Genomic DNA, 12,711 nt, shown 5'->3' with positions numbered 1-12,711 from the left:
GATCGCGGGTGTTAGAGGCAGGTGTCGGCTATAATATATAGCCGACACCCGCAGCTTCTGGCGCCGGCTCCGTTCAGGAGCCTGCGCCAGAAGCTTGACGTACTATTACTGCATTTTGCGGGAACGCACCTCCCGCCATGCAGTAATAGTATGTCAAATGTCGGAAAGGGGTTAATACCTGTGCAAGCAGTTTACACTGAAGAGAATATGCAACGTCCAACATAAAACTGGCGCACGACCCTTAGCAAATTTGGGCTATTTTGAGTATTAGGCTACTTTTACAGTAACCTTCAAACCCGAAGATTTTATGTATTATTTAAAAATCCCATTGACATCAATGTAAATGTTATGCAAATGCTTGTTACTGCAAAATGCAACAAAAAATGTACTGCAGTCACCATAATTTTTTCGGTAAAAAAAAAAAATGCATGCATAACGGATGCCTGCCTTAACGGAAGATAACAAATGACATCAAATGTCAATTGGATTTTTAATTGATATGTTAAAGGACATCTACCGATGGCCGATGTGCAGCACTTACATGCGCGTTTCTTTGTGCACTAAGTGGAGGTATTCTTAGTGAATTAAAAAACAATTACAAAGACAAAAAGCATTTTAAAAATATATAAATTGGCTGGCTAATTTTATATATTTTTTAACTTTTTTCTTTGTAAGTGTGCAGTTTTTTTTTAATTCACTAAGAACAGTTCCAATTAGTCCATAAAGAAACGTGCGCGTAAATGCTACATCCACCATCAGTGAAAATCACGCTAGATGTACTTTAAACCTCCGTTCTTCACTTTTGACCGCAGTAAGGAGCAAAGATTTGAACTTTAGTGTGAACTGGGCCTAATACTGAAAACAGTAGAATTACAATCCTTAAAGCCGGTCCACATCTGCGTTTTGGCTTTTGTGGTTTCTGTTTTTATTAGCCCTTTCCCTCACAGGGATTTCTGGAAATGTTGTTGTGTTATTGCCTATTTGTACTATTAGCTAGATATGTCCTGAGTGATAACAGTGCAAGGGATAATCAGCCTGTCTGATCTCTAGTTTAGTGGATATTGTGTATAAACATTAGTGCAGTATAGTCATAGTTTGCAGCTATCTGCATCTTTTCACTTTTTCTCCATAGTTCCTCTGCTGTGCACAGCATTAGGTAGCCGAGTGGCTTCGTAAATGCTCGGCTCATTCCGGAAATCGATATGATGACGCATGCGCAGTAGGTAGGAAGTTTGCGCCTGCGTCGGCTCTCCGGGCCAGTGTGAGGAGTCTCACGTAGAGCGGAGTGAGTGGGGGGAGCTGCACTAGTTCCTTCAGTAGAGGGGTGTGGGGAGCGGAGGATATAAAGTACGGGCCGGAGCCTGAGGCTGACACTCTGGAGGGACCGGGCACTGCAGCGCGGAGCGTCATAGGAGGAGGTGAGAGCGGACACTGCTGTGCTCTGTGCACTTCACTCTGCAGGTAGCACTCGGGGAACTTCCCTGGAAACTTGTGCAGAGAACAGGCGGTTGTCAGGGGAGTTATATGGGGATTACTGCTGTTCATGAGTAGAGGTCTGCTCAGCGCTGCTCTATAGTGTCTATATATCTAATCGTCCCATTGTAATGATACATTGTTATATCAAGTGTCACATTCCTTCTGATACCAATCCTGACATCCACATCCACATGCTTCCAGATCACATTGATGCCATCTGATGCAGTAATCCCAGTGCTAGATATATGGTTACTATCTGAGTCCTGTGTAATCCCAGGGCTAGATATATGGTTACTATCTGAGTCCTGTGTAATCCCAGGGCTAGATATATGGTTACTATCTGAGTCCTGTGTAATCCCAGGGCTAGATATATGGTTACTATCTGAGTCCTGTGTAATCCCAGGGCTAGATATATGGTTACTATCTGAGTCCTGTGTAATCCCAGCACTAGATATATGGTTACTATCTGAGTCCTGTGTAATCCCAGCACTAGATATATGGTTACTATCTGAGTCCTGTGTAATCCCAACTTCTCACTAGACACTTGGGTGCATGGCAGTGCCCATTCTTTACCCAGCATTGTGATGCAGAAGTTGCCTCCATGTCTCTTAGGAGAAGGCTGCCCCTCTGCTTGCCAAGCATTTAACCCCTGGCAGGGCTGGAGTGTCTTTTCTTCTTCTTTGGGATCTCCGCAGCAGCGTTCGCCTGGTAGAAATTTCTAGTCTAGTCGTTACGTTTCCCTCTTGTGACTTATTTGGAAAGGAGGAAGTTTCCAGAGGTTGGGATGAAATCCGCAGCAGCCAGTGGATTAGGATACTGCTGCAGTCTCTTGTATGGAGGGGTGTTAGATGACATTCCCCAGCTGGGGGAGGGGGCGCATATATAGATATATACGTGGCAGAGCATTCCACCTTTCTATCCTGCCCCAGAATCCCCCCTACCGCTGCTGCTTCCTCTACTTTATTTACTCTAACACCAAGTTTTACTATTTTCTGCCCAGTCTGGTGAAAGTCTCACTTGTGTGGGAGGGGAGTATGAGGTTTGTGTGTTATTGCTGGGAAGTCGCTTCTGCTTTATGTTTTATATTGTTTTTTTTTTTTTTTTTCTTTTGTAATTTTTTACATTTTTGTATTTTTCTCATCCCCTGAATTTTTATAAATAGCATAGAAGGGTTTATAATTCTAGATGATCTCAGTCTTGCCTCTGAAATAACTAGTTTTATTTTTTACGTTGTTACATAAAATTTCGCATTGTGCAGTGGTTTTCCTTTGCTGCACATGTCAGTCTGACACCTGACTCCATGTAGATCATCTTCCATCTTGCCTCTGTTATATAATAATTGGATGATTCCTGGACACAACTGGTTGCAAAACCGGCACATCTGTAAAACTCATGCTGCATCTTCATCCAATTTTTTTACAAGTAGCACCCCCCCCCCCTCCTCCAACAAGGGGTGGGATAAAGCATATGACTCCCCAAGTGTACGTGACTTGTGTTATAGCAGTAATGGTCATCCTATGTATGATAAATGGTATGTGCTGGGGGGCGTTGGGGGGGTATTCACATCATATTTTAGTTTATTTTCTCTAGTCTGTAAATCAAAGCAAACACATATTCTATTTGTAAATTAGACATAAATAATCATATCAGAGCTTGGATTTGTCATTTTATTTATGTTTTTGCATTGTGGGAGACCCGATGCTTGATGTGGAAGTGATGTTCCAGATGTTCAGTGCCGAGGTGGCTTTCTGCAGCCGCTGCCTCCACGACTTCTGTGCATCTTTATCATTTTAGCAGCTTTCTTTGGGATCTTTATGGCAGTTTTACGTGTATCTATAGTCTGCCTCACTTTTTGGTTTTAAGCCAGATACATGTGAGTCATGGAGTAGACGTGGAGGAGCTACAGGGGAATATTGCTGAGTACTACCAGTTGGACAGAGCCCTGATGTGTATCAGATGCTTGAAAGATGCCGCCTTGACTCATGAAATGAGAATTAAACCTATATAAACAGTTATGAAGTGTGAGGCCACGGTATATACTGAAATGTGACTCTGTGTGGATAGAGAGACTAGCGATAGACGCTGCCAGACTCTTCTGATTGCTGCATCAAAGGTTTCTGTGGCGCTTGCTGCCGATTTCATACACTGCATAGTTTTGAGTTAAAGCGGTTTAGAGGGGTTATGTTACTAGTAAGTTATCATTAGGACTAAACTATGCAGATATTTAGTTTTCCTTTTTTACTGTTTATGGGGTTTTGGAAAACTTTATTTTTGTATGTACCATAGATTTGGCCTGGGTATGTTATAACTAAGCTACAATAATGTGCATGACCATTGGGGACATGTAGCAGTGTTTTTCGGTAGGGATTAGGTCTGACCAATTGCTTCAGTGTCACTATACCTCTTAAGGGTTTCTACGTATGTAGAGGAATGGCCTTGGTTATTATTCTGCAGTCTTTCTGCGATCCTCTTTCGGATGCTCAAGCTTTGCGTTGCACCAGAATCCGCAGCAGATGAATGTCATCCGGCAGATCACAACCCATTACCACTGAAGATTTCTATAACATTGTGTAAGTGGGATTTTGGAGGAAACCCCTTTTTCTACGCTACTACTTTATTACTCTGCCAACTTGCTCCACGGAAATCCTTGGTGATGGGATCTATTAAAAACCTTGGCAAACAGCATTTTTTTTTTTTTTAATGAAACCAGCTATATTACATATTTTTGAAGGGGACTCATTGCCCTGACTTATAAAGGGTTGTCCAAAATAGGCACCAGAATTATTGGGTTGTTGCTAATGTATCTGCAATTGGAAATATGAAAGGGTTAAATGACGTAAGTCCCACCACTATATCAATTGTTTAGGTTTGAAACTCTCTAATAGGGATTATTTTCCCTCTGTAGATTTCTGGGTAGCTGTAAAACATCTGAATTTCAAGAGTTAAGTATGTGAGTTGTGGGAGTTCTGGCTCTCTGAGGACGCAGAATTCCTCGGAAGCCTGAAGTAATAGTCAATTGTAACCTCCGTGTCGGCTCTGCTGCTCAGGGCCCTGTCCTCCTCATCATTGGACAAGTAGCCATTTGTTTCCTGGGGCCAGACTGCAGTAATTGTATCCTGTCTAGCAAACCTTTCCTATGCTTGTTCTTGGATACACGTGTCATTTGCTTTTTGCTAGTAAGGCTACTCTAGAATATTATGTGGGCTCACGGATCAGTGTATGTAGAAACTGAGCAGTAGCTGGCAGGGTATATTCTGTTCCCCAACAAGACATCATATGGTACATCAATAGGGTGTAATACTTTGATTTATCTGAGAGTATTGAGAAGTATTCTTTACAGCTCCAGGGGCTTAACCAGGGGCTCTGGTAACACTCCGGATTATTATTAGCATAATTTTAAAAAGTAGGTTTTAGAAAGGAGGAGGCCATGGATAACAAACATAAGAATATTCCCATAGTCACGGTGGATTGATCTATGAGTAGGTGCCCTGGTTTATCATGATGAATTTTCTGATGAGAGATTTCCATTATGACTTGTATGTGCTAAACTGAACCCCACACTTTTTGAATGTGATTTAGTACCCAAGTATCACTGAAAAGTATAAACTAAAATAGTTCCCTCCTCATGCATAACCACTCTGTGAGTATCCATCCTGCCTTCTGCAGGTCATATGTGCTAAGTTTATAGATGGAAGACGACCTGACTGCAGACTTCATCCAGACAGACATGTTTTTCTATGTGTTGCCTGTAGCTTAACCTCTTACAACACCCCAATGCACATGGATGGATAAACGGTCCATACGAAGGTCACTCATCCCAGCATGATTTATGGATGGTATTTTACCTACATATTCTCAATTTGCCGCGCCATAGTTCTCGCTTACAACCAAATCTTGACCAAGACTAAACTGAGATGTAGATGAGGCCTAATCGTATATAAAAGGTTTATTTTTATTACTGAGATGGATGATGCATTTGGTAAATTTTTCTTTTAATATTTGTTTTTTGCAACTTTGTACCACCTGTGTGCTGCATATTGGCCTCTTATGTCATGCCCCTTAGGCGCATGCGTAAGAGTTCATTCTACTTTAGGAATGTGTTGGAAATTTGGTGCGATTGAGATATTTTTATGCAAGAAAAGCAATACAGGTGCTAACAATCACTATTTGTAGAGAAGGGAAAGCCGTGCGCAGCAATATTATTGGTGTTCCAGTATATTTCTTAGTGTGATATTGGAGATGACTTCTTTCTTGCATACATCTGCACATATTTACTATAGGGTTTTTATTTTACCTTGGATCCAAATATCTTGGAGATCTAAAACTCACCACTGTCTTCTATACTGAGCTGTTACAAAGCATATACAACGATCCGGTAACAGAGCTATGGCAATGTGCTTCTAATGCTCAATATTCCTTGGTTATTGTCAGTGGGAATGCTGCCTCCCTGTGTACTGTGAACCACATCTGACACTGTCCAGCATTGCCTGACTTATGTACATGTATTGGCTGCGGATACTGCTCTCCTCATTACTATAACCTGTATCCTAACAAGAAGAGTAGTGGAAGGGGTTTTTAACATTACCAAGAGACTGTAGTGACTTTTCCCATCATCTTCTACTGTTACCCTACATCCTGACAATATCAGTGTATAAATTCATTATAGGCTCCTATCCTTGGTTGACGTGGTAGGGGGGATACATGAAGCAAGGTTTTGTTTTTGCTGTCCCCATTACTAGTTCTCTTAGCAAATGATTTCTAATCTTTGGGTTCTGTTCTTTCATTTTCTTTTGGACATTTTCCTGTATAAACGTATTACTGTAGTTAATGATGTGTATTAACAATATTTTATGTATTGAAACAGTTTGTGCTCCTCTTGGCAACATAATAAGTTTCCCTAAGTATACAAATATGTAAATGTCCTCTAGGAAAAACACACACAGTATGCAAATATTTAATAAAATGATTTCTAAATTTGGCTGACAATAGGGATCCCTGTGTGACTACAGTGTCCACTCCTGGTCCACCTGGATTGTAAGCCAAGCTCTCTGATATACTGGTGTGTGTCCTCTCTGGCAGGATCTGCTCTTCTTTTACTTTCTTAATTTCTTGTTTTTAGAAAAAATAGGCTCCAGACTTCTCTAACATCTAGTGACCCTGGAGCCCCTCAGTCTCATTTGCAAAACCTAAAACTTTTTTCTTAAAAACGAGCTTTAAGAGCTTAAAAGAAACCTACCATTTGATGCAGTATGAAGCAAACATACCTGGAGAATGCTGTAGCTACACTGATGCCGGATCATATCTTGGTTAATCCCTGAGCTGAGTGGTTTTGCTGAAAAAACAATTATAACATTCAGGACCTTGGAAAAGCTGGGTCAACATGTACCACATTACACACGGGAGCTTGGAATTACAAATAGCTGCTATGTAAAGAATGACTAAGCACTAATCAACCTGAGCTGGATCACTCATACACAGCGGCTGGGGGCTGGTGCAGAAATTGATTATTCTGTCTGGCAGGAAGAAAACTGCAGGAGATGATGATGAAATCAGATAGAAACTCTCCTGCTATAAGAAGTGGGAAAGCAAGCGCCAGAGCAGACATAGAGGCCACAGAGCTTCATTATCATAATATTATGTCTGTTTTATCAGCAAAACCACTCAGCTCAGGGATTAACGAAGATATTATCCTGCATCAGTGTGGCTACAGCAGTCTCAAGGTATGTTTGCTTCATACTGCATCAAGTCAAATGGTAGGTTTCCTTTAATTTCTTAACCCCTTAAGGACCAGGCCCTTTATTTTTCACTCCCCACCTTCAAAAATCTGTAACTTTTTTATTTTTCCATGTAAAGATCTGTGTATGGGCTTGTTTTCTGTGTATTCGGTTATACCTTTATTTAGCCCTAAAATTTACTTTTCCATAAGATAAAATGAGAAAACCCACCTTACAATTTGTTATGCAATCCTTCAGAGTACAGAGACCCCCACATGTGGCCGTTATTTGTTTTATGGGCGCACAGCGAGGCGCAGGAGGGAAAGAGCGACCTGCAGCAGCCAGGATTTTAGTTTCCTCAATGGTCCCTTTTGTAGGCCGGTTATACATCCACCGTTGGCAGCTATGACGTTGGGCTGGGTTCAGTGAGCATGACTGGTGCTATGCCGTGCCGTTGCCGCAAAAAAGTTAGGGCATGCTTTATCTTTGCCCGTAAGAAAGGCCTGTGGCATTAATTTCTATAGAGAGGAGTCAGGTTAGCAGTGCTCACCTCTCCAGCGTGCCCGGTGTATGCTCACCCGGCCATACACCCATGTGATTGTACCATAATACAGCTCATATGCACAGGGTTATACTAATAGAAAGTCAACCCTGTTGCAGATTGCCATTTGTGTAACAAGCGTTGGTTCTAGGAGAAAACCCCTTCCTAGTAAACCACGTGACTGAGCTTGTGATGGATATTTGTTTCTCACTCCTTAATGCCAAGTATGGAGCAAGGTTTAGATGGTGTCAGCTTATTTCCTTGTATCCGGGTGGCTGCACACAGGCCAATCTGGATAGGACAATACTCCAGATGAAATTTTTCTATGAAGCCTTCCATCATGGTAGCAAACAGACGTCATAATTCCAAAATATTTGGAAAACCTGACATATTATTGAATTAAGACAGAAATTGTCTGCTCAAATGAAGAACCTGGGGAGCATCCAAATCTCTGAGCGTTTTGAGGATCTTGGCAGAACTGTTAGCATAAAATATCTGAGCAATCCAAGAGAAGTGTTAGCTTCTTAGTGCAGCCTTAATATCATAGGCGTTTTGTCGGTGTGCGCTACCCCATGAGGTTTTCTTAAGACTGCCAAGTTTATTATACACTGACAGACTTGTGTACCAATTTCTTGCTTCCGGTGCAACCAGTATTCAATGTGCCATTACTATGGCGTCAGTCGGACGCTGAGTGACGTGACTTTGCGCTCAGCGTTAAGTCCGATATATCGGATGCAGAGCGGGCACCCCAGTGTAACCCCAGTGTAACACCTGCAATCGGAGTGTGCTCCGATCGCGGGTGCTTGACCCGTTAAATGCCGCAGTCAGCGCGACCGCGGCATCTAACATGCCTCTGGGGGGTCTTTCCACGATGCCCCCACCCCCAAATCGTTTTCGGGAGGGCGGGGGGCGCTGATCGTTGCTGTGGCATCACTGGGGTCCGATCTGAACCCCAGTGTTACCTGCAAGAACTGCCGGTAAGATGGCATCTGTGCTGACACTCCAATACCCTGAAATACATCAGTATTGCAGAGTATTGTCATGAACAAGCAATCAGATGATTGCTTGTTAATTTCCCATGCTAGAAAAAGTGAAAAAAAGGGGTTTTTGATATGTAAAATTTCATTCAAAACAGTAATTATCCCCAAAATAGTCAATTCTCAAAATACAGAAAACCGATTTTCAATTTGTAAGCCGCGTAACATCAAAATAAATTATCCAGATATTTCAAAAATTATGAAAATGTAAAGTAGACATATGGGAAATGTTATTCAGCAACTTATTTAGGTGGTAAATCGATCTGCCTGAAAACGCAATGATTTCAAACATGGCAAATTTTTTTAATAAATTCATCATATTTGGTAAATAAATGCAAAACTTATCAGCCAACATTTACCACTAAAATGAAGTACAACATGTGGGGAAAAAACAATATCAGAATCACTTTAATAAGTAACAGTGTTCAAACGTTATAACCATATAAAGCGACGCAAGACAGAATCCAAAAAATCGGGCTGAGCCTTAAAGGGAACCTACCACCACGAATCTACCTATAAAGGTAGATCGGGTTGTAGGTGGATCAATAGGACGTGAGGATAGCCCTTTTAAGGGCAAGTCCTCACGTCCCCGCGCTGTTTTGTGAACTTATATTATAGCTTTGTGCTAATTTTGTTATGTGGCTACTGAGGCGTGGAGTAGCCACAGCTGTGGCTACACGGCGCGACTACTCCACGCCCCAGTAGCCACTTTACCCCTCCAACCCACAATCTTCAGCGCGCAGCTTCTTGCAGGCCCGCTCCCGTTTCGGAGCAGTGACCGCACAGGCGTGGCTTTGTTCTTCATGAAAAGTGAAATACAGTTAACTCCTACTTTTGTGAGAAGGAAACAACTTGAGCTTTGACCTTGCCACTGATGGCTTTTTTTTGTTAATCTAGTATATTAACCCCTTGCTGCCAGAGCCGCTTTTCACGTTTCTGACACGGGCCATTATTTTTAAATCTGTCCCGTGTCACTATAAGTGGTTATAACCTTTGAACGCTTTAACATATTCAAGTGATTTTGAAATTGTTTTCTCGTGAACAATTTTTGGGTTATGTTTTGTTTATTTATGAAAAATGCATATTGTTGGAAAAATGTTCGAAATTGAAAATGTTCTGCTTTTTCCACATATAGCAAAATTTGATGGCAGAACTTCATAGCTAACATTAACCAGATGTCTGCTTCATGTTGACATGTTGTTTTTTTGGTTTGCATCCTTCCATTTTTGTAGGATGTTATGAGGCTTTAAACTTCAGTTGTGTTTTTTTTCACATTTTCATAAATAAAAAATCCTACTATTTAGGGACCTGCTCAGATTTCAAGTCCCAGTTTAGAGGCCTATATAATATTAAAACCCCATAAATTACCTCATTATGGAAACTACATCCTTAAAGTATATAAAACAACTTTCATGAAGCTTGTTAACCTTTTAATTGTTTTACAGGGGTTAAAACAAAATCATGTGCAATTATGACATTTTCATTTTTCTCGGCTAAGTGAATGAGTTTTTAAAAAAAATTTACAAATTCTCAGTGGATAAAATACCAAAACGCTCCACAAAATTTGATACCCAATTTCTCCTGAGTGTAACAATCCCCCATATGTGGTGGTAACCTGCTGTATGGGCACACGCCAGGGCATTGAGGGCAAGCTGCGCCATTCAGAGCAGATTATGCTCTACAATCTTTATTTTTTATTTTTTTGGGCAATTTGGACATATAAGGACTTATTTTCTGCCAGATTAGATGCACTTTACAAATATTTCATTTTAGTGGGTCATTAGCTTATGGATGAGATTTTATTAACTGGCACAGCCATCTGATTTGCACTGTATACGGATGAAGGCAAATACTGTGTTGTTGAATTTCCATTCACTTCAAAGGGAGCCAAGTGGTAGCACCCCAACTAAACTATTATACTTTGTACCCACCTCTCTACACCCACCTTGTTTCAAATCGACAGGCTATAGTAGGTTGTCGTAGATTTGTCCTTTTTCAAGGACCGATAACCGTGCAGAGGATGGGGCTAGTTGCAACCTGAAGATATGATACAAGGAGTCTTTTCTTCTTCCCTATGGAGCAAGAACTATAATCATGATAACATCCGTGGGGAAGAAGGGACCACTTGCATCATACATGCTGTGGTCAGAAAATGTGTGGTCCGTGATTTACAGGACCACACACAATGGGACAATGTTGCGGATTCACTGACCGGCCATGGCAATGTAAATCCGGCCCTGGTCTTCCTAACCCTCTATCATTTGTTCAGGAGAGTGATTACTTGTGTAAATGTCTACGCTATAAGAACAGATGCTCTTAGCTTATCCTTGAATTTGATTTTTGTTTTTTTTTGCTTGAAGTCCATCCAAGTACTAATCATGTAATGTTATTACATCTCCTTAGAAACCCTTTATACTGGCATGTAATGAGTAGAAGCAGTAACCTGAAAATGTATATTTTAATTATGTTGGAATTGATGGTAGATAATACTTGTAGGGCTGTAGAATTTGTGAAATCTCTAATCCTTCTTTAAAGGGGTTTTCCGATATTCATGGCCAAATTCACACGGTGCACATGAATTTCCAAGGCTCTGGAACGCGGATGCATTGCTATAAACGCTTGTGTTTGGGAACGAGGAAGTCTTTTGGTGATGATCAAGAAGAGTTTAGTCCTTAACGCATCTGCATTTGGAAGTTTCTGCTCCCTGATACAATTGAATGCATTTATTGGATATACTGTCACTTTATGATAAGTGGTTATGGCGCACTATGTTCCAATTGTTTTTCATGCTCATTGGTGCCCTGATCACACATGGTGCATGGGTACGCTGCGGAGAGATACTGTACCACCATGGCTTTTGTTGAGCATTATCAATAAAACAATTTTGGGTGCATTTCAACTTTATATCCCTACATGATCCTCAATCCCCATCACCAACTTTTCTTGGGTGTTCTCGTTCACCCATAGAAAAATAGAAGTACAACACAGCCTTGGGCACTGTATAGTCCCTTCTTATTCTGGGAACATCACCTTAAATGTATTTTCCAGATTCACAATCTAGAGCCTTACTGTAGGCCATCAATGGATGACAAACATTGAAGCTTCTTCATTGGTCACATCTGGTAGCATCTTGGTAGAATCTATGGAGGATATGGCTTCTCAATATTGTGAAGATAAATACTTCTATCCTTATAATCAGATGTACCTCCTATTACAGTACTTGTGGTTGCACCTAACAAACAGAACCTCAAGCTGCGGTCTGTCTTTCTTGCCAATTTTAAAGCACAAAAGGCGATGACGCTTATAAAGTGCATTAACTGAGACGTTGTTCATCTCTCTACAGTTGCACAATGAAGGCAATGAGAATGCTCAAGGTTTTGCCACTATTGGTGCTGTTTTCTTCATGCCAAGCACATAAAGACTTCTTTACTTCAATCGGTAAGCTGCTTTCTTGTTAAGTACTTGATTGTTTCTATTGTCTTACTCTGTGAAGGAAGCCTCCAGAAAATCAAAGGGATGAAGCACTAGGGTATTACCCATTCACACTAACACAAAATAGATTGCACATAGGAAAATAGAACAATACGAATGGGTATTATCCTACATAACAAATCTTAAAGGGAACCTGTCATCAAGAACCATAAACCTTAACCCCAACCCCATCCCGTCCTTTGTTGAAAAGTGTAATGCAGACATCCCTGCTTATATTTACCTTCTCCAACCAATTTAATAATTCCACAATTTTTTTATGGCCTTCTCTTTTGGCTCCGCCCCTCACCACACGGCCCCACCCATGTGAAATAATGACTAGATCTGCAGTTTCCCACACAATTCTCACTACTATACACCATGCAGTGAGAGGGCCAGCATTCTGGTAAGATCAAGTGGTGGATAGGGAGAGGTCTTCCTGTCTGCTGAGGCTGAGATATGAAGAGACACTGAG

At 41.1% G+C, this 12,711-nt stretch overlaps 1 protein-coding gene across 6 annotated transcripts in view; it reads left to right on the top strand.

Annotated features, from left to right (window-relative positions):
• Nucleotides 1-1,197: 1,197 nt before the first annotated feature.
• The window catches only part of P4HA1 (prolyl 4-hydroxylase subunit alpha 1), a 32,072-nt gene continuing 20,558 nt past the window's right edge, over nucleotides 1,198-12,711 (top strand). For 4 of the 6 annotated variants that reach the window (XM_072130968.1, XM_072130970.1, XM_072130967.1 and 1 more), the window contains exons 1-2: nucleotides 1,198-1,223; nucleotides 12,112-12,206. In XM_072130968.1, coding sequence (XP_071987069.1) covers nucleotides 1,213-1,223; nucleotides 12,112-12,206 — 106 coding nt within the window. In that variant the 5' untranslated portion in view covers nucleotides 1,198-1,212. The other 2 variants (XM_072130971.1, XM_072130972.1) reach the window with 2 other exon arrangements.

The sequence above is a fragment of the Engystomops pustulosus genome, chromosome 11 (assembly GCF_040894005.1).
Source record: "Engystomops pustulosus chromosome 11, aEngPut4.maternal, whole genome shotgun sequence".
Classification (NCBI taxonomy): domain Eukaryota; kingdom Metazoa; phylum Chordata; class Amphibia; order Anura; family Leptodactylidae; genus Engystomops; species Engystomops pustulosus.
The sequence above is the reverse complement of the archived record's forward strand: the minus strand, read 5'-3'. Positions and strand labels throughout refer to the sequence as shown.